This window comes from Candoia aspera, chromosome 3 (genome assembly GCF_035149785.1).
Source record: "Candoia aspera isolate rCanAsp1 chromosome 3, rCanAsp1.hap2, whole genome shotgun sequence".
Classification (NCBI taxonomy): domain Eukaryota; kingdom Metazoa; phylum Chordata; class Lepidosauria; order Squamata; family Boidae; genus Candoia; species Candoia aspera.
In genome coordinates, this window is record NC_086155.1 from 190,689,207 (window position 1) to 190,713,041 (window position 23,835).

Genomic DNA, 23,835 nt, shown 5'->3' on the forward strand with positions numbered 1-23,835 from the left:
AGCAAACAAACTAGTTTTTTAACAATGTCCACATCCAGCACTCTCCTCTCAGATGTGATGCTCTTATTCAGAAAGAAATAGCAGTAGTATAGGTAAAGGTAAAGGTTTCCCTTGACGTAAAGTCCAGTCGAATCCGACTCTAGGGGGCGGTGCTCATCTCCGTTTCTAAGCCTTGGAGCCGGCGTTGTCATAGACACTTCCGGGTCATGTGGCCAGCATGACGACACGGAACGCCGTTACCTTCCCGCCGAAGCGGTACCTATTGATCTACTCACATTTGCATGTTTTCGAACTGCTTCACATATTATGACTGTTGGTTTTCTTGGAGTGAGACTTTATTTTCCAGCACAGTCTTTAATTTAATTTGACCTTTGCTCAAGCAATAAGAATTTTTGTGTGCCCCCAAAGTCTTGATTTTTCTTCACTTTTGAATTCTGGCTTATCTCTTAAACCTGCCTCCTGGTTTGGCTGCTAATTCTCATCTACACTTCTGCTCATTGGTTTGTTGTCTTGTTTCTGAGCAGAGATGACTTAACAAAGTCAAACCTGAGAAATTAGGGTTTTGTGGGGGAAATAATGAGGAACAGCAAGGGTATTGGGACAGGACAGCAGTTTCTGACTATCTGAAACAACTCATATATAACATACAATAATCATACACATTTCTCATGGGCATAATTAGGAGTAGAGAAGAAATTCAATTAGATGCTTTACACAAAATTTTCCAATTCATACATCCTGAGGCTATTTGTGAATCCACATATTGAAATTGTCCCTGTTCAAATATTGGTGAACCAAAATGAACATATTAAGCAATTGTGTTCACCAAAGAAAAACACAAAAACTCAGTATATTCTACAAACATTACTTGGACAAAGTACGTACATGAGGAAACATGTATAACAAAACTCAAATATTAAGGGACACATATCACACAATTATGCATATGGAATTTTTTTCAGCCTTTCCCCCCCTACATTGATGAGCTGAGGTGAGGACACAGATTAAAGCTTCACACTTTAATCTGTGTCCTCTCCAGTTAAAAATGGTGAAATGAGAAATTAAACAAAACCAAAATTGATAGATTCACCTCTGTTTAGCCATAACAAAAAGGAGTTGTTTATTTGATTTTGATATTTTACATATATCAACCCAACTATTCCAAAGGAAAGACTATTCAGTGGAACTTTTCATAAGCAAGTGGTTCCTCAAGGCAAATACCTAGTTAGAAAAAATATATATACTCCATCTTCTAGATAAATTACTGAAATTCAAGAGTCCTAAGCCAAATTCTTTCAGCCTGTAAACAGAAAAATATGTAATAACTACAAGTGCTTGCTTGAAGATGTCACGCATATTATTAAAATACCTTAGAGCCTTTTTCCTTCTACATGATATGCCATGAAATTATTAATTAACGCAGATAAATAATTGAGAACTTACTCATGCAGCAGTTGATACTTGATCTGTGGTTGCACAGTCTTAAATCAGATAATCCAATTAGCAGAAGATTACATGGAGAGATAGTGAAGGGATTATGAGGCCTTAAATTCATATTCCTCCCATTGTAATTTACTTGTTAGAGCAGATAAGATCAAAGTATTAGCTTTTTTTTCTTTTTCTTCTGAGTAAAAGTACACTCAAGCATATTTTCCAAGCAAAACCTACAAGAAATATCTGACTGATGACAGGAAAATGTATATCAGGATATGGTTAAATAGTACCATTTTCATACCAGAACTGAGATTTGATTTGATTTGATATCCAGCTTGAACTGATAAATTGAAACCATCCTATCAAGATGCAATGAAGTATAAAGCCACTAAGCAGCCCCTCCACCCTCATCAACATAGATAACTTTGGTAATTTGATTTCATTCTGGGGATGGGGAGAACTTCATCTAGTTCACATTTTAATGCAAATTTTCAAATTTCTTGCTTTGGAAGTAGTGTGTGAACTCAAACAGCTATCTTTAAAATTTACATTGCTTCCAGTTTCATGAAGCAATTTAAACAATGCATAAAGATGTATATTTTGGGTAAGAGATATACAGATACAGTATATAGTGAAAATAACATGCAAGAAAGTTTACATTTGGGGAAATGTTTGTAACAATGTGTATTTTACACAAAACTGTGGTAAAAATGAGTACATTTTCAAGCACACTGTAATTTGTAAGAACAATAATCTTTCAGTTTTATGCAGAAATTTGAATCCAATTAAGAGCAAAAATGAAAAACAGAAAGGAATCCTAAATGTCAGATGCAATCATTCCTAATGTCAAATCTACATTTTAAACAACTATATCTGTACAAGCCTGAGAAGTTTATAATATGTAAGAGATATAATGAGGGCATAAACAAAATGGTTGCTTCATTCAGCCAAACTATATGGGGAAGACTAAGTCCACTGGAGTTGGGGGGCTAATAAATTCAAACAAGCAAACAAATGATAGTCTTTTGCCTAGTTCATATAATTAAATAAGATTCTCAGTTATTCTCAATTATTAGGAACAGAAATGTTTTTGTTAGGACATGGGCGGATGAAGTTGGAGTATTGGAAACCTGAATTAAAATTGTCCTATAAATTACAGAACTCGTTAGAGCTTTGGCACATATTCTCCAGCCCCTTATCTAAAGGCTAGCAATATTATCTGTAAACAATGCAGTAGATCAAAATACAAATTTTCATGAAGCTTCTGCAACTTAATTCTAAAACTGGACACACTTACTAAAGACCCATAGACATCAATAGTGCTCTTTAGGCACATTCTGTCCTCAGATTGTCACATGGCCACAATCCTAGTAGGTGACTCATTCATTCCTACTTCAGCTGGTGACTCTCACAACTGAGAAGTGTTTATATTACTAAGCCTAAGAAACCTAAATTGTCTTGCTTATCATAAAAATCAGTGCCATTTGGGATTACCATGTGGCAGGGATAGGCGGCGTTTTTGGCCACTGGGTTTATTTAGAATTTTAAAAGCATGCTATGAGTACTCTAAAAAGGAGTGGGAAGCTTACCTATTCCAGAAATGTCTGCCTTGGTGCACATAGCCAGTCCCACAGCACCAACATATCAGGAGATAAATGTTGAGGGAATCATAGAATCATAGAATGTAGAGGTTGGAAATCATCTTGTCCAACCCGCCACCTGCTATTCCATGCAGTACCCTTTTGTGGGCTCCAGGGGGTTCTTCTAAATAGATGATTCTAGAGGCTAAGTGGTTTGTAGCATGCTAGCTTTCCATTTTCCATTTATTTTAAGAAATATAATTTTTTAAAAATAGGTTAAAGAGAAAGTTTTGAGGACCCACAAGGGTCATCTTGCCTACCCCATTATCAGGCAAAACCTTAATATGAATTACACCCCCTCTAAAAAAGGAGTGTGTTCATTTGACATGCTCAATCCAGTGGGAGAGAGGGTTTTGTTGTAACTGTTTTGTTTTGTGGAAACTGATTTAAAAATACAGCCATTTTTATTTTTATTTTGCTATTCATTTTTAAACTAGAGACTATACCAATAATACTTGTATAATAAAAACTGCACTTCTCTAAAAATACCAATTAAACTATTCCAGCTGCAATGACATAGAAACCAAAGTTGCTACAGTTTTGACAAATTACAATAGATTAGGGGACGATTAAGATAGATAAGATTAAAATAACTCTAAAATTAGTGCAGAAACAGACTATTGTTTCATTTTTGTGCTACCTACCAATCAGGTCTTGAGATGTATTGATTTCAAAGAAAAAAGGGGATATGTGTATAGTCTATTGGACAATAGAGATTAGAAAGCTACAAGTTCTGCTTATCTGGGAAACTGGAATACTGAAAAGATTGTATGTAAAACCATGTAAACAAGATTGAAAAATCTACTGTTTAGAAATTGCAGTGTTACTAACTGAAAACATAGTATGCTTAGGATTGAGAGGCAAATATCACATTTGTGAAGATTTGCCATGCCTGAGCAAAGCATAGATACCACTACTGTAAAAACTTAGTTGTCCAGGAAGAAAGCTATTGTCAAGAAACAAAGCAGTCATCATGGCTATTTTGCTTTTCCCATTTTTTCAGAGGAGATGCAAATTTATTGTGAACCGCCCAGGGTCCCCTGCATGGCAGAGATGGGCAATGATAAAATTATGATAAATAAAATAACATAAATTACTCTAAAATTGACTCCAAAATTGACTCAGTCGCCAGCTAAGAATCTTCCCATGTTTAATACCTACTGCTATTGATAAAGACAAAAATACTGTAGATCTCAGAACTTTGAAAAAGGGATTAGGTTTAAAGGAAATTAAACTTCTATAAGGCCATTGTTTTTTACAGACAAAAAGATGACCCACCACAATCCATCTCAATCTGTTTCTAGTTTTATTGTGGAAATTGGCTTGACTACCCTGATGGATGACTTTCACTTTTGCTCAGACTACCAAAGACTTCTGTTCTTTGAAATCAAAAAATGTGCTTATGGAACATTTTTACATGGATGTCAGCTTCCAGTGGAGTGATGGGTCTGGTCTCCCAGTGGCTCCAGACCTTCTCATCCAACTGGATGCAGAAGACAGTGATAGAGGTTGATGCATTAGCCCCCTAGAATTCCACTTTGTCACTGTAGAAACTTTACATGAAGCTCCTGTGAGGAATCAGTTATGATTTTGGAGTGAAGGTTTATGGCGTGTCACCCTAATCCATCTTTGTTTTCTTCTTTATTGCTAGAAAATCAGTGTCTAGACATGCAGGTCTAGGAGCTGTCTGTTGACAGAGTCCACTGGAGTTGGGAGGCCAATAAATTTTAATAAATTAATCAATCAAATTAAATTAAATCCAGAGAAGAGGCAATTCTAGTAGCATGTTCTTGGATCTTCAAGAAGACCAATCTGCAATTGGTCTTTGTATAATACACTTTTTTTAATGTTAAGGTTTCTGTTGCTCAGGGATAGGCAACCTAGTTCCTCCTCATGTTTTGACTTCAAATCCTATCAGTCCCTACCAGCATGTTTAATGACAACAGATTGTGAGAGCTGTTGTCAAAACATCTGGAAGGCACCAAGTTAGTGTAGCTAATAGTGCTTTTTATTAGTCCAACTTTTTTGCTCAGTTTTTATCCCTTTTGGACAGAGAAGATCTTGCAAATCTATGATTGATTTGGTGGCTTAAAAATGTTATTAATCTATTTTTAAAAATCACTCTTTCATTATCTCCAGGTTAGCTATTCTTTACCATCAGGCAGCCCCAAAATGGCAGGAACAATGCAATAAATTCCTCAGAGGAGCTTATTTCTATTATAAAGGCAGTCATGGCAACCAGTTCCTGAAATTGTTCATTGAATATGGTTGCATGTTTACATTCTCTGCATTCCTACTTTAAGAATCTGAGGATCTCCTGACATTAACAGAACCCTGACATATATTATGTTGTCCTCAGATATAACTCAGATAGTTCAACTACTGCAAATTCTATGGTATGTCTCCTACTGATTGCACATTCAAATCAGTTATCTTAGCAAATAACTGATAAATAAATAAGTAGCAAAATTTATCACTGTGCTTCTTGGTAAAACTCAATATTTGAAACTTCATCAATTTACTTATAAAACCCTTCACAGATGGGGTCATAAGTTTGCTTATATTATGTCCCATGCCAACTTTTGCTTTGCTTTTAAAGACTTTCTCCAAATTGTAAATCCACACAATGATAACTTTCAAAGTGAATAGCATCATCTTTATATCAATTGCACCAAAACTGCAACAGTTCCTCCTGGAATATTTCTCTATTACTTGCTGCAAGTGTCTCTTCAGTGACATTAGAACAATAGCACCTCACAAGCTACTGTCCATAAGAGGCATCCAGGTGTAAATTTTTTGATGTATGGCAATTATTTGTATGCCACCTTCTTGAATGATGCTGACAGATAGTTAAGGATTTACTCTGTGTCCTTGCTTTGCCTATTACTGACTCCTCTTTAATTATGAGTTTGCTACCTCAGGTTACTTCCTTCTGCCTTTATGCCCAAGTACATATGCACAGACCATTTGCTTTCTGATTCTCTGCCTGATAAGAAGTAGTTAATTAGATGCTAGGCTTTAGAATCATAAAATCACAGTTGGAAAGAACTTGAAGGTCTTCCAGTCCAACCTCCTGCCCAGGACAGGAATCCTCAGACCATCCCAGACAAATGGCTATCCAACCTTTGTTTGAAAGCTTCCAGTGATGGAGCACCTACAGTATGATTCCAGGAGGCAGGTTATCACATTACTAAACAGCAATCAAGGTCATGAAATTTCTCCTGATTTCAAGTTTGAATGTCCCTCTGTAAAACTTCTACCCATTGGTTCTTGTACTACCTTCACGAGCTATGAAGAATAAACCCACACCCTCTTCCCTGTGACAGCCCTCCAAATATTTTAAAACTGATATCATGTTTCATCTTAGTCTTCTCTCTTTTAGACTACACATACCCAGTTCCTTTAACTCAGGGGTTCCCAACCTTTTTGGCACCAGGGACCTGTTTCGTGGAAGACAATTTTTCCATGGGACGGGGGGTGGGGGGGAAGGTTTTGGGATGATTCAAGTGCTTCCTCTTTTTCCCGACCTTTTATTCTTTTTTCTTCACACCATTTGGAGATAGAAGCCAATGAGCTTGTTTTCTCTGACAGGAGGTGGAGCTCAGGCAGTAATCCAAGCGATGGGGAGCAGCTGTAAACACTCAGGCTGTAAATTCACTCCCTTGCCCACTGCTCACCTCCTGCTGTGTGGCCCGGTTCCTAACAGGCCACAGACCAGTACCAGTCCACAGCCCGGGGGTTGGGGACACCCGCTTTAACGTTCTTCACAGGATTTATCCTTGAAGACTCTCACTATTGTTTTCACTCTTCTTTACAATCTTTCCAGTTCCTCAACATCATTCTTGACTTGTGGCAAACAGAAACGGACACAACACTCCAGGTGCTATCTTACAGTACAGCATAGAATGTAACATCATTTCTCATGATCTCGACACTATACCTCTGTTGATTCAGCCCAAAATTGCATTAGGTCTTTTGGCAGCTGCAACACACTCATGCTTAATTTGTAGTCTTCTAGGACTTCTAGATCAGTCTCACAAAAACCACAGCCATGCCAGGTACCACTTATCTTGGATCTGTGCATCTGACTTTTCCTATCCAAACACAGGAGCCTACATTTCTCCAACTGAACTGCATTTTGTTGGATAAGGCCCAATATTCAAGATCCTTCTGAACCTTCAGCCAGTCTTCATAGGTGTTAGCACCCTCCGCCCAGCTTTGTGTCATCTGAAAACTTGATGAGCATCTATTCTATCCTCTCACCTAAGTCATTTATGAAAATGTGGAAGAGCACTAGATCCAGGACACAACCTGAGGGTATCTCCATGTTGACACAGAACAATTAAGAACATGTGCTAGATACAGTTGTTCCATCAGCTGTGAATGCATCTTATAGTGGGACCATCCATCTCAAATTGTTCCATTTTATCAAGGAGGAGGCTACAGTCAACTTTATCAAACACCTTCTTGAAATCTAAGTAAACTACATCCACAGTGTTCCTTTGGTCTAACATGTAAAAAAAAATAAGGTAGTAAAATTTGTCTGTCATGACCTGTTTATTATAAACCCATGCTGGGTTCTAGCAATCACCTTGTTCATTTCAAAGTATTTGCAGCCTCCCTGCTGGATTACCTTTTCTAGGATTTTCTCAGGTACTGATGTCAAGCTGGCTAATCTATAGTTTCTTGGGCCCATTTTTTTTCCTTTTTTGAAGATGGAAACAACATTAGCAGTTCTGTAATATTCTGGTACTTCCCTTGTATTTCAGGAGTTCTCAAAGACTACAGTCAGTGGTTTTAAGATCATATCTACCAGTTTCTTTAGTACCCTAGGCATCTAGATATTATCTCTCATCAATTCTTTACCTATTTTGACTTGCATTTCTGTTCTACCTTCCAGAATGTCACTTTTGCCAGGTTGGACCACATTTTTTAATGTGAAAAGCAAGATGCAAATGGGAATTAAGCAGTTCAGCCTTCTCCTTGTTGCCTGTCACCATCTCACCATCTTCTCTAACCAACAGACTAATGGATGTTCAGGGTCTTCTTAAAATTCAGAGTTTAAAAAACTTAGATGGCAGAGGTATTACATAAGCTGGCTACTGCTGCAGAGGCTACCGAAAACAGATGATTATTCTTCAGCAGTTTTTTTAATCAGCATCTTTGATACTTCACACCTGTAAAATAGAGAACTCCAATCCAAGTCATAAAGAATCATCTATTGGAAAAATGCCAATAAACTGTGCTAACTCTAAACTAAAGAAGCTGAAATTTCTCAAAACAGTAAAAGCTGAAGTATTAACAAAGCTAAGCTATTAATCTCATTAAAGTGTTTTCCTTCCCAAGAAATTCCAATTCTGGATGACATCCAAAACTTATCAGTGTGGAAAAGTTTGTAGCAATTGGAAATGCATTTAAGTAATACCCACTTTTCATTTTATCACCATTTTTAATAGTTCCCTGAGATATTTGATGACCGTAGTAACAATCTGAAATATGACTTGTCCTCCGAGTAGTATTTAATTTTATTAATTACAATCACAATGTTTTCCTCTATTTTTTCAGGTATGATTCCAAAATATGTAAGACTGAACATATTTAAAATTCATCTAATTGAAAAAGCAGTCGAAAAAAAATATATTTTTTCTGATGTCTATGACTAGGGCTGTGTTCTCCAACTTAGCGCCCTCTAGAAATTAAAATATGAACATAACCCAGAAGCAACAAAGTTGGAAAAGACTGATTATGTAATCCAGACAAACTTATTCAGGTGTCTTCTGGCACTGATCAGGAATATTGTTCTGGGTAGAAAATGGGCCACATATTACTTTTTCTGCTGTGATTTGATGTTGCACTGGGATGTTCATGAACATTCCTTCTACCAACAGAAGGGAAAAGATCTGTCCTAAGTCATTAAGTAAAATTATGAAAAATCATGTTGAAAAACAATACAGATTCAATAATAGAGAAGAAAGAGAATACATTTTGTCAGTACTGAAAATTCAAATTGTATGTGAGGCAGGGGAAATACTTCAACATTTATGATAAGATCATTTTACTGTTAATCAGCATATCCTTGCCTTATCAGCCTCAGCAACTATTGTAGCCAGTGGGCATTGTCTGTTCATTACTGATCCAAGTACTTCATTTTAAGGTAACTAATAAAGGCTAAAGAGTACTATTTAGAAAACCACTGGCAAAAAATGTCATTAGGCAAAATTCCATACAAAAATCCAAGCACAAGGAGAAATAGACCCAAAAATCAGTATGAATGTTCATACAAACTGGGTTTTCTTCTCAAAAAATGATATGAAAATGAGCATATCATGCAAACCTGCAATTAAGAGAAACAGAGAAATCCAGATTGAGAAAGCCATTTGGTCTTGTTTTATCTGCCCAAAAAACATATCAGGCAAAACGTCACTACTAGGAGCATACCAGAAAGCCAAAATATTTCAAGATGACATATCTGAATCTTAGTTAAGAGATCTCATGTAGTATAAGTCACTAAGCACCCACTAAGTCAAATCCAGATAACTTTCTCTCTTCTCCACTTTCTTTCTAAGGCCTGTTCACCTCTGTTTTTATTTTCATCAACCTACTTTTGACAGTGGATCCCACACACCACCCTTGTTTCCTTTCTCCCTGCTTGGACTGGAACCAGCTATCAAGCAGCTTGCATGTCAGAGGAAATACAGACCAGGTTAAGAATAGGTAAGAAAGCAGAAGGAAGCCGATACTGGGGAATAAATAAAGAAGTTTGCTTAATAGTATATTGAAAAGATAAGAGGTCTTTACTGTGAACAAATCAGAATAGCCTCCAGTAAATCTAATGGTTGACTACTGAATGCTTACAGTGCGATTTTTCAAGATGCTCCAGAGAATAATAATATGAAAAAAAAATGCACTTGCAACTATAATACCATGCTTAAAAACAAAAGAGGTACTATAAACTATTCTAATCCACAGTCAAATATGTCTGATTGCTCAGTTTACAGCATCAAAGTAAACCTACTTCTCCTGCATGGAGCTTAAAAATTGGGTCCTAGTGTGTTAAAGCAGACCACATAAAGTGTACCCATGAAATGTAAACAAAACAAACAGAAATAGAAAGCATATGTCAAGAAAGCACATACACTTGACCCCATCCCACTAAAAATATCTTTATTTCCTGGTTTTGGTTTAATCCATCCCACTTTATTAGTGCCTTTGGTTACATAAGCTAATACTTATATTGCATGTTGCTATGAGTTTATAGAATTGAGAACATTAAGAGGCAAAAAAGACCCTCATCATTAACAGATACTTAAGTCACCCAATTTTCTATCCCTTAGCATTTCCTCTGTAATTAACAAGAATGAGCAGAGAATGAAGGAGGTAGCTAATTTTACAAAGTAAAACAACAAAAACAACAACAACAACATAGTCAAATCATAATTAATTATAGAAGGCAGCAAAATATAGGAATGATCTATCCCTAACCACAAATGGGCTATAAAGCACAAGTATGTTATTTGACTATTATATCACATTGCATTAAAAAGCTTTCCAATTAGATCTGCAATACAGTACATAGGCTTTCCTGTTTCTCCAGATGTGTTGGCCTACAGATCCCCCAGTTCCAAACCAGCAAAGTTATTAGGAATTATAATCTGATCCATCTGGTGGGCACCATCTTGGGGAAATTGCTGTACACAAGTACTTGGAAGCAAGTGCCACTGAGTTCATGGTAATTCTGACCACACAGGCATATAGTTGGGCTGTCTCTTCCTTGAACTCCTTGCAGTTTATTAACAAAACCTTGTCTTACATTACTGCAGAACAAAGTTCTATGTAGGCTGTTTCAAAATTGCATTCATTTGTTCTATGAGATACGGTCTGTACTTCAGCATATGTGTGTTAAGAGAAAAGGGGCCTCTTTGCTTGATTTTCAAAAACAAAGAAAAACACTCAGTACCTCAGAGTTAAACAAGGCCAGCTTTGGTCAGAAATAAGTGCTTGTGATGTTTGTTTTGACATTTAGTGTACTTACCTCCTGGACAGTGCCTCAAGGCCATTTTGCATCTTCTGGATTCTGCAATGGTTGGACATGGTATCGTGTCTTTTGCTGGCTTTTTCACAATTTGCCTCGTTCTTGTTTCCAAACCCCACTTAAAGCCGCAGGTCTTGTTATTTGTACTGCAAATTGCCCACTCGCTCCACGGGCCCACTTCACAACCTTCTGAGAAAACCAACACACACACTAGTTAGTACCTCTTGTCATCTTGCACCTTCCAGAATATATGACCCTGGGGGAAAAATGAAAATATGCACATTTTTTATTAGGTTTACTCCCTAGCCTGATGAAGAGTCCAAGAGAATCTGAAAGACTATATATTATTTAGTAATATCTGGATAGGCCTAAAATAGATTGCTCTAACACAGCCGTCTTCTAAATCTTTCATTTATTTGTTTTTAAAGAAAATATGCATTATAGCCAAAATATAATTCAAATTACTCATATTAACTGAAATAATTCACCATGTCATCAATCAAACTTCATTGGAATATTTTAAAGTACCTACTTTAGGTGGCCAAAAGTTCTAAAATTGATTTTATTAAAATCCTTTGATTAATTGATTGCAAGCATTTACTTGAAGTCACAGGAAAATTTAGATGCAACTTATGGGAATCTTACATGCAGAAGGATATAGTTTGATGCAAAGCTAATTTATATGCCACAATTCTTATATTTCAAATCTTAGAAAATGAAAAATAAAATTGGACACTAAAGATATTCATATTCTTTTGGCAAATATTAGATTTCAGCCTGGCTTGCTAACTAACATTAAGTATTAAAGCCTGTTATGTAATTTTCCAATTTCCTCAAAAACATGCAGTTTTATTTATTATCACCAATATCACCAACAAAATCTAGACAGAATTAATTAGTATAATGAACTTTCATAGGGCATGTGTTAACATGTATGAAATCTTTTTATAGCCACCTCTAGAATACTTGCTGTTAAAGATTTAATATAGTGTGTTGTTACCCCAAATGATGTCTTAATAATGAGGAGGATTATTTTATAGCAACCTACAGTATCTTAAATTGAGAGCCAATTTGGTGTTGTGGTGAAAGGCTCCAGGCTAGAAACCAAGAGATGGTGAGTCCTAGTTTCACCTTAGTGACAAGACCAGCTGGGTGACCTTGGCCAGTCATTTCTCTCAGCCTCAAGAAGAAGGCAATGGCCTTTGAAAAATGCTGCCAAGAAAACTGCAGGGAACAGTTGCCAGGAGTCAAAACTGACTTGAAGGAACAAAACATTTCTTAAATTGCAAAGTAACTAAACACAGGAGTGCTTCAGAGCATCCTTATGATTTATTTGGAGAAATGCCATCAGGTTTCAGAAACAGATATTTCCCTGGGACCCATTATTCTAGATTTATTAACAGTCAGATGAATAGCATTGCTTTAACTTTATTATAGCGCATTAGCCATTTCCATTTAGCTTATACACCAAGCAATAGCCAACATTTTAATGCAATGATGTAATGTGTGAACTTATAAACCTATGTCAGCCTCCAGCTAGATTTTGTACTATTAACAAGATAATAATTTTACTTAAACACACAGATGCACACACACATACACACCAAACGTATTTGTCTGTAATTCCAAGAATGCAAAAGAAAAAGAATTTGTTACTCTGACATCCTTCCCACCATTGCCTGAAGATGATCGAGCATCCTATCAATGGCTGATGACCTTTCTGTGTATGAAACACACACAGGGCCGCAACTGGGGGGGGGGGGCAAGCAGGGCATGTGCCCCAGGAGCCACACTGGTGGGGCACCAAAATGGGCACAGAACCCATGTTTGCCCCGGGTGACACAGACCCTAGTTGTGGGCCTGAACACACAACATGGTGTAAGACTATTCTAGAATGGGATTATATGCAATTACATTTACAGCGGGAACAAGGAACTAGTTCATATGTGGAGATGCCATGTTGGCAGTAGAGAAGGTTGTTGCTAAGACTGCTTAACTCTCATGTTACATAGTAGAATAGTTTTATAGGGAATGAGTAATGTCAGCTGGGGCTAAAACAATGCAATAGCATTTTGCAGGTACAGGTAGTCCTCATTAGCAACTGCCTCGGATAGTGACCATTCGCTATTACAATGGTGATGAAAAAGTAACTTTGCAACCAATGCCCACATTTACAATAAGAAAAGCCTTCAGTGTGAAACTGATTAAGGTCTGGTTAGTTTCAGGCAGCAGCTGCCATGCCAGAGGTTTCTAATCAACTAATTAAGGTCACAGAGCTGAGCTAGTTAACCTGCACTTAGCAGTTTTTAGGGAAGCACTGCAGTGGACAAAAGCAGCTCAGGAAGAAATAGTCTTTTAAGCTATGTTTCCGCCCAGCGAAGGGGGAAAAAAGGGGGAAAAAAAACAGGTCAGGCACAGGACACTGTACAAGAGAACTGTATCTGAATGAGACGGCAGCAAGCAGCAATCTTCGCAGCATCTCTCTCTCTCTCTCAGTCACATGGTTTGCTTGGCAACTGTGTCACTTAGTGACCATTTCACCAGAATCAACTGCAGTCACTAAGCAAGGACTACCTGTAAAAAGAAGCAGTTACATATAAACAGCCTGACTAACCAGATGCAGAAAATAATAGACTCAAAAGATTTTGCAAAATAAGGTTAGGATGCAGACTTAAACAAAACAAGGAAAGCTAATAGAGAGGAAATAATGTCTAAGCACTCACCCACACATTCCATAGTCTCCTCTAAACGGGCAAAACCATCAGGGCATTCTCCAAAGCAACGGCCTCGGTAGAGATAAAACCCAGGTTTACACTTGGTGCAAAAGTCTCGACTAAAACAAGAATCACAGTTCTCTATTCTGCATCCTGAAGAGGAAAAACACATTTTTCTGAGTTTGGTAACTTATGAAGCAATATAACACAGAGGGAGCAAGATACCTAGTTGTAGTCCCTCAAATTATAGTAAGAGTAGAATTCCCAAGATCTCCAGCCAGCAAGGCCAAAGGGAATCCTGGGACTTAAGAGTCCCCAAACATCTAGAACAGTGTTTTTCAAACTTGGCAAATTTAAGATACGTGGACTTCAACTCACAGAATTCCCTAGCCAGCACGCTAGGGAATTCTGTGAATTGAAGTCCACACATCTTAAAGTTACCAGGTTTGAGAAACACTGATCTAGAACATCAGATTGGAGAAGACTGGTGGACTGAATACTTCAATTAGAATTCCCAGTTCACCAAAGTGACTGGAATAACACTGGAGTTTTCCCAACTCATATGCACTTACATGACTTTTAAATATGTGCGGCAGCTCTTCTAGATTTACTATACACTAGAATAAATGCACAGATGGTTCACACATTTGGGATCACATGTGTGGAGCAAATATCTTATTCCTTTTCTCATAGATAGTCTTTTATAAACATTTCATGCACACCCTGCATGGATGCATGGTTTGTTTTTTAAAATCCATTAACATCAATAGAATTTTTTTAAACCATCCATATGCAGGGTATGTATAGAAATTTATGAACAAAAGGGTTGGGAGGAAGGGAGAACCCTTTCCTGCATGCAGTTGTCACAATATGTGTCAGGCAACTTGTTCTTAAATATAGGTGAATTTATGTTGTTATTCTTCCTAAGCTGTTCTGTGGTTTTAATACAAAATTTGAGAGAGTTTTATTACTCTGCGTTTCTACTTCCCACTTTGAATTGACTTTTAAAGTGAAGCATATTGCTAAACTTTTTAGAAATAGGCTAAATGTAAATCAGAAAATGTTGCTCTGTAGTCCACATTGTACATATTATGTAATTTAGCTCTTGGTTTCTTAATGTAAAATTATTTTTATGTTTAATTTTATTTTGGAACCAATTATTAGAAAGTAGAGGTATTGTTTCTGTTTATTTTGTTTTTAATCAGATATACTTTTTCAATATTTATTGTTAAATCAAGTTGTAAAAATAGATTGGTCAATAATTAAGCCTTAAGTTGAGAAAGAGGCAGAGAGGTCACATTTTAAGTGTCATTACCAATACAGGAGGGAAAGGAGGTTTTGAAGTGAGTGGTTTAAAAACAATAGATTATAAAAGGGAAAAAGAACTGGAAACGATAAAAGATTTGGGCTTTTAACAAAAGCTGTATGGGCTTCCAGGTCTATGTCTATGGATATCTATGGTGGACTAGATGTCCCTGAAGGAGCAGGGATGGCATTGCAGAGGAGATTGACAGCCAGATAGTGAATTCTGGCCAGTGCAGTCTCTCCAGACAAGGACAGATCAAGAGATCATCCACTTGCACCCGAGGCAGCTGCTGCTCATAATGATACTGCAGGAACCGCGGTTTTTCTAGTCGACTCATGAGTCAAGAAGATGGGAATCAAGGGAATTCAATCAAATTCACAGCCGTAATGCAGCCTATATGGACACAAGGTTCACAAAAGCCTCACTTTCTTAACCACTTTTGGATGTAATCAAGTTACAGCTAAAGAGAGATTTTCTGAGCAGCAGGGTAAGAGAAATCCACTTGGTGAGTCAACATTCTTTCTGGATTAAAAAAGGGAAAAAAGGGAGGTTCAAAGGATTTAAATTTTTAGTAAAAAGCTTAACAAGGATTGAATATAAGAAAGATTAAAACAGATAAAGGGGGCAGTAATTTTGAAAGGCTGATTTTTGGTGGAAGTGCTTTTGAACAAATTGGAATTAAACAGAAAAACGGACTGGACCTTTGTGGGAATGTTATGTTTACTATTAAAGAGTGCATGCAATTGGTGGATTTTATAAAACAAAAGACAAAGGTAATATGAGCCAGACTGTGATGGTGACTGTAACTGTGGAGTGCCATTTGAGATGAAAGTATTAAAAGCACAGGAAGACAGAACAGAAAAAAATGGGAGTGCGGGGAGCCCGCCTTTTACTCTTTCCCTTGTAATTGAGACACTTTCACTTTTGGATTACAATATTACAATGGCAACCTTCAGAAAAGCAGCAAAACCAGGAGAAGTGAGGAGGGGATTGCTAGACCAGCCCGTAGAAAGAGGAATTACACCAGACTTTGGAAAATGTTTGAGGAATTACGTTTGTCTGAATCACTTAATATTAAATGGACCGCTTTTGAAAAAAGAATGGATGAAAGACTTGTAAAGATGAAAGAGGAAATGAAAGAAGAAGTTAAGAAGATGGAAAGCTCTGTAAAACAAGTGACAGAGATATAAAACAAATTAATGACCAAGTGGAAATTCTAGAGAGTAAAAGTTATAAATAGAGCACTGGAAAGAGAATTAGATAATCTGGCATTACTGGAATTGAGAGAGAAGGCATTTTGTTTGAGCTTCAGAGCAATTCCAGAGAATTCTGGTGAAGATATTAGAGAAAAGGTTATTAAAGTTTTATCAAGTGTTTTTGAATGGGATGAAGGGGATACAGAGGCAGAAATTGATAAAATATGTAGAATAAATACAAGATTTGTGAAAATAAGAACTGTTCCATGGGATGTCCTGGTGCACTTTGTCAGGAAGAAGACAAGAAGTCAAGTTTTGCTGCAGCATTTTAATATAAGACTGAAGAGCAATAATACAGATGAGATTGTGCTTAAAGAAATTCTGATTAGAATATTGCATAAGAGAAAAGAGTATTTCTTTTTGACTGATAGACTTAAACAGAAAAAGATTCCATTTTGATGGGATAAATTGGAAAGTATAATCTTTACTTTAAAACAGCAGAGGTACCAACTAAATTCTGTCCAGAAGAGGAGAGAATTTCTAGAAAAAATTAAAGAAGAGTTGGAGGACATTCAAATGGAAGTGTCAACCTCAATAGATGCAACAGGAAATTGGATGAGATGATACTGAATTAAGTGCTACAGGTATTGGCTTTTCTAAATTTTTGGTTTGATCATGGATTACAAATGCTTAACATGAACTATAAACGGAGCAAATTCTCCTCAAAAGAGAAAAAAAAATTCATTATTTGAAAAAATTAAAACAAGACATAATTTGCCTACAAGAGACACATACTAGAAAAAAAGGACATAAAATATTTGATTTATAAAATTTGGGTGAAGAATTTATTGTGTCAGGAACTAAAAAAAGAAATGGGGTTGGTTTGTATATAAACCCGCAACTAAAACTGGAACTTGTATTGACTGATGAGCATGGTAGATTTGTTGAGGTTGAAGTTATTTTGCGTGGGGCTAAAACTCTGATATTGGAAATGTATGCCCAAAATAAGGACAAATTATTGTTCTATTAAGGTCTTATGGACAAACTAATGGGATTTCCTTATGAAAATTGGTGTTTGATGGGGGATTGTAATGGAGTGATCTCCCCACAACTAGACAGAACTTCTAAGAAAAATATTAAAATTACACAAGGGTGTTTTTTTAACCAAAGGGTTTTTGTTTTTTTTTTAAATTTGAAGGACAGTTTAGGGCTTGTTGATATATGGAGACAGAAAAATGGCAATTCAAGAGAATGTATGAATTTTTCTGATTCTTTTCAAGAATAGATATGATTTGGATTTTGAAGAATTTGGCTGCCAAGGTTCATAAAGTAGAGATATTACCAAAGACTTTTTTAGATCATAACTCTGAGTTTGGTATATAAAAGGAAACCTAGGTCTTTTAGATGGAGACTAAATGAAATGTTGCTACAGAAAGAAGTAATAGTGGAAGACTGTAAAAAAAAATTCTTTAAAAACAATTATTTGGTACACTAGCAGGTTGTAAGATTAACAAACGAAAATGAAGATGTTAACAAAAAAGATGAAAATAGAAGATCAAACAGAATTGATGAATAAAATGGGTTTTGAGATTGAGAAGAAAGTAAATAACTGGGTATCACTATGACAAATATGAATTGTATGTTATTTGAAAATAATTATGTTATTTGAATGACATGGAATGAAATTTAAAGACATGTCAAGATGGAAGAAATTACAGCTGTCATTGCTGGAGAGAATTTCTGTGATAAAAATGTATGTCTTGCCTGGAATGATGTTTTTATTTCAGACAATACCTGTTTTGACAATTGATGTACCATTTAAACAGTGGCAAAAGGATATATCTAAATTTGTGTGGCAAGGGAAAAAACCACGAGTTAAATATAAGGTGTTTTGGGATGCAAAGGAAAGAGGAGGATTGGGTTTACCTGATTTGAAATTGTATTTTGCAGCTTGCTGTTTGGTTTGAATGAAAGAATGGGTGCTGCTGAGAAACAGAAGGCTTTTGGAGATACAGTAGAAGACATGAGATTTGGGTAGAATGGATATTTGTGGTACAATAAAGTCAAAGTTAATGTGGATTTTAAAAATCATTATGTTAGATGTGCCATATTAAGAACATAGGATAGATACAAACCCAGGTTGTGTCCAAAAATACCTTTGTGGCTACCAGCACAAGAAGTATTTTATAGACAAGAAATAATAGGCAAACACAAAGTTTGGATGATCCTTTTTTTTAACACAAAAAAAGGACTATAAATCTTTTTGACATGGACAGATCTCTGAACAACTTCTATATAGTATGCAGTGTTGAGTAGGGCAAGCTGTGTGTATTCATATTCACAAAGAAGGGGCCAGTTCATAGAAGTTCATAGAAGTAAACTGTTCTCATATTCCATTCTTGGCAATGTTATTTTATTAAATTAAAATTGTGATAATATTTTATGGGTCATTCAGACCATACCATTGTCCTATCACTTTCTTTTTTAAAGGAATCCCATAATCGCAGAAGTAAAGAAGGTAGAGGTAAATATACAAGCATTTATTTTGCCCAATTACTTGCTAAGGAGCCCATTTCCACCTTACAGTGCTATTATATTCAGATTCACAGGTGGGCTTTCCAGAACATTTTGAATCAGATGTTTTTCTATGTAAATTAGGCTACTTTACACTGGCTAACCTGCACTGGAAAATTTTGAGTTAACATTGGGAAATATTCAATCCCCTCAAGCTGTGTTCTATAAATAAATATACTGATAAACATTCAGACTTCTATAATCACTAAACAAATAAAAAAACCAAAACCCCTAATCATTTATGTGATCAATTTCAAAATTTAAATGTTTGACATGTTTATTCCCTTATCCCACTTAGAAATTAATTCATATACTTGCTAGAGTAAAAACTAAAAAAGGATTAATTTTTAAAATGCCAACTTTACCTAATATTAGATTTGCAAATTGGCCTTTTTTTCACTATTACCAATAAACTTACAAAAAGTGGAAAAAGTTTTCCACTCCACATCAGTGATTCAACCACATATATCAAATATCTGAATCAAAACCAAAGGAAAATCTTTTAGTTAGTGTCAAATTCCCATAAATGTAAATATCAGAAATATTGCTCTATGTTACCATGTCTTAAAGGCATATCAACATAATACAAGATGGTTTTATATTTTTAAGGAAAGCAGAATTGGAATAAGCTTTATTGACTTTTTTTTCTCCTTGATAGGTTCCAAGCCACAACAGAAGTTTGAAGGAGCAGAGAAACTGATTAAGAGCAAACAAAAGCATAGTGTAAGAAAAAGGGGAAAAATGCAACCAAGAATTTTGGCAACAGAGACCCAAAGAACTGGAACAACTTTATGAAGAGGGTTTTTTTAAAAATGAAACATTCTGCAATTAGTAAAGAGGAATAAAACTGCAAGATATTAAATATTCCCCAAGCCTCCTTTGGCATTTAGGTATTGCCTTGAATTTTCACAAATAAAAAAATGTCTTAAATTAAATTTAAATTAAATTTAAATCTAAATGGAATCCAGAGAGATTAAAGTCAAAGAGATTTCATGGATATTTTACTGACATAATCCAGCAAAAAGAAACCTTCAAATATTGATGGTTACAACCAGGTCTTTAAAAATATATAGTTATAGAAATGCCGTTTTTTGTTTTTGGGCTGAAATCCTATGCACGTTTTCTGTGTATTTGAATTAAATACACTTTGACTGAATGATAAAAATTGTACTATTATCAAATTATTTCAGTTTCAAAGCTGTAAATATTTGTTGGATCTAACGAGTTTTCTAGACTCATTTACTTAGGCATTTCTGTCTGCAAAGAACAGGTAGGTAGGTAGATTGGTCTTTCCTTTTCCTCAAAAGTAATTCACAGTTGAATTTTTCATCTGGTTCATTCATACATACATATTCTTTCATTATTTAAAGGATATTTTTTATTTAAAACTTAGGTTGACATTCATTCTTTTTGCCTTCCAGAAACTGAGCAAACTTTTTGATTTTAGAACTGAGTGATATACCCAATTCTAATTAATCTAATTGACTTTATGGTTTTATAAGTTTATAATCTTATATATTTGAATCCTTCTGTGGATAGTTTATTTTTAAAAATTGTCTTTGCTCTGAACTATTATCCAGCAAAACCACCAGGAGTCTAGTGATTACAGTAGGTAGACAATACATATATGAGCGCATGCATACTTGGGAACACCGCCTTGTCATCATAGAAGAATTGACTGCATAGATGGAAGTCTCAGACGGATAAAGTCTTCTGAGTAGACACATGTAAGCTTTGTTAACATTTATTTTATTTATTTTTTTGGTTGTATTTATTTTACAGCTTTAAGATGTTGATTTTTTAAAACTTTTGTTTTAATTCTCACTAGCTACTTTGATCTACTGAGATAAGGTCGTATGTACATCATCATCATCCTCATTACTGCTGAAAATCAGAGAACCTTTGTGATTCTCTGCTACACTTATTTACCGTGTCATTTTAGCCTAACATTTTAAAATCACTGTCAGGTTTTAGCCAATTTCTAGTGCAAATAAGAAAACATCCAGAAATAGAAAATGCCAACAATGTCTTGTGCTCAGATACTTTAATCTTTGTATTAATTTATTAAATATCCCATCCCACTCAGTTTTATACTGATCAGTGGGGATTTTAAATCATGCCAGAACTACTTTTAATAACCAACTGTAGGAAAAAAGAACTGAACACTAATATACATTATGAGAAACAGTACTACAACTTTTTATATAATTTAAGAGTGTAAAACTGGATAAAGCTGAAATTACAAATAAACAGAAACAAAAAAGGAAAGTGATAGAGATCAGAAAACAAGAAAACAAGACAAATACTTGGCTTGATGTAATGAGTTTAAAGTGTTTTTGTATAAACTCTGAACACCTAGCTCTCTCCACTTCCCCACCCACCCATCTTCCCTCCACATAAGGAAAGAATACAGAGCTGAACCTAAGACAAAATCCAGAGTCTTACTGCTGTTGGGATCAGCAATGATCAGGGAGCATCAGGTGATGGAGCAAACCTGCCATGCCTGGTACAAACTGACTGGTTTCTCCTCCCTCCCTCCCTCCTTCTGCAAGTCCAGGATGCTTGCAATAACTCAGCTTTCTTTCCCAGAGACTTTGGATGTGAATGGTGATTGGGCTGCCTTACTTAGTTTTGGTAATGGAATATTGTTGTATTTATTTCAGTTTAAGGTTTGGCTATACCTATAAAAGTGCCTTGAGCCATGTGAAGCAGGCAGTTTGTAAATGTTAGCATGTATAAACAAATAAATATTTTTTCTTTAAAAAAGAAATCCTATAACAAAATGGTACTGATTTTCCAAGAAAAAATTGTGATTATTTCAATCTGCTATAGTGATTTAAACTGGGGAGAACTAGGTTTAAATCCATCCTCAGCCATGGAAGCCCATTAGACCAGTCAATATTTCACAACCCAACCTTACGGAGTGGTTATTATAGGGGGAAAATTGAGAAGCTGTACTACATATGCCCACTCAACCTCCCAGACAAATTGTCGGATATAACACATCAAATAGAGAAAGACAGAGATGAATGAATGAAAGAAAGAATTAGCTGTATCATTCACAACTGAAGTGATACATATGTCAAAAAGACTATTCCCCATAAGTGTATAAAGTCCAGGAATAATATTTTATTTTTACATTAACAGTAATTTTATTAAAAATTACACTTACAGTGATAAAAATAATACAAACTAAAAAAAATAAAAGAATAGAAAGAAAAAATCCTTTACTAAACTGTGACACAGAACACTGGATTAGAATGGCCACTGGATAGATACAGGACAGCTGTTCTTATGTTCTTAAAAGTATGCGCTAAACTTTATTTACAGAGAGATTATTTGTTCCTAACAAGCAGGACAGGATAATCTTCTATTGAGAACTGTGATGGTTTAGACTAGGCTAAAGCTGAATAAAATATGGAATATTTGAAAAGGAAAAGGAGGACTAAATGATAACAAAATTCTATGAGTTATAATCCATAGCATTTAACAAATATTTTGTTGACAATATTAATCTGCCAGGAAACAGGAAAACGGACACAATGAAAGCTACTAATGTATTTACTCAACATTAACAATAAAGACTGCTGTGTTGCTTAATATTAACTTATTGTAAATTTAAGGGATTTGTTATAATAGTGCTTAAGATAATTTAAAAAACAGAAATACTAGGATGTGGTGGAGAGACAATGTGAGCACACAGAGTTCACTCCCTTGTTTTCAATCAGCTTCTGAACCAAAAAGTCAAACTAGGCTCACGGTGGTATTTCAGAAAAGGTTCAGGGGAGGTTGTGCTCCAGTGAACTCAACACCTGGCTTTGCTCAGAAGCTAAAGAGAGTCAAGCACAGCTGAGATTCTATTAGGAAATCCCTGGCCAGTAGGCTACATTGGGAAATTGAAAACCGTCCCAAGAGAAGGCAGTGGCATACCACTTTTGTATGGTTGCCAAGAAAACTGCATGGGGGTGTCCCTGAATTCACCACAAGGTCAGCTCTACACAAAGACATCTTTTTTTTTAACATATGCTGAAGAGGACATTCAGAGACACAGTGTCTGCATTTGGACGCAACACTGAATCAACGGTCAGCATGAATGAGGCAGACAGTCCTCAGATTCATTGTTTCAGTTATGCCTTAAGCTACAAATAACCTTACTAATGCTTGATGAAGTTTCAAAACCTGTGCTTTGAAATTGGTTTATTTCCATTACTCGTAATAAAAGAAGAACAGCTTGTTAAGCTTCAAATGGGTTAGAATTATTCTTTTGCCATGGGTAGAAGCTTTCAAGTGGTACCCTACAGTTAGCAGAATCAAAACTTTTAATCTCTTCTCTCACAGTTACTTTGGCAGTGAGTGTGGGGAAAGGGCAGAAACCTTGAGAGTTTAGATTTGTCTCAAACCACCAAAACAGGGATTTCGTCTTACACTTGAACAGAATTGAAAGGATCCATCTAGGCCATCAAGCCCCATCCCCTGTTCTTTGCAGGAATCCAAGTAAAGCATCCCTAACCATGAATCTTTTCCACTGAACACATCTAGGTAAGGGGGCTACCATAACTCTGAGTAATTGGTTCCATTGTTGAACTGCTTTACTGCTAGGAAAAATTTCCTAACTTTTAACCAAATCTGTCTTCCTATAATTTAAGTCCATTACTCCATCTTCTGTTGTTGACTTCCTTCTGTATGACTTATTTTCAAGTACTAGAAGACTGCTGTTGGCTTTCTCAAGATAAAACATTTCTATTTCTTTCAGTTTCTCTTCACAGGACTAGTTTCCAGGCCTCTGCTCATCCCTGTTGCTCTTCTCTGGATCTCTTCCACTTTGTCTGAGTCCTTCTTAAAATGGGGGGCCCAGAAGTGAAGATTATACTCAAGGTTAGAGGGAAGGGATGACTAATAAAAAATAAAGTGGAATTATCATCTGGTCACTGAACATTGA

At 35.9% G+C, this 23,835-nt stretch overlaps 1 protein-coding gene across 1 annotated transcript in view; it reads right to left on the bottom strand.

Moving 5' to 3' along the window:
* Positions 1-23,835, bottom strand: part of RSPO2 (R-spondin 2) — a 121,782-nt gene that overhangs the window by 30,158 nt on the left and 67,789 nt on the right. Inside the window, exons 3-4 of the mRNA XM_063300270.1 lie at positions 13,830-13,973; positions 11,107-11,295 (exon numbers count right to left, since the gene is read on the bottom strand). Of these exons, the coding sequence (XP_063156340.1) occupies positions 11,107-11,295; positions 13,830-13,973 (333 nt within the window). The remainder of the gene's footprint in view (positions 1-11,106; positions 11,296-13,829; positions 13,974-23,835) is intronic.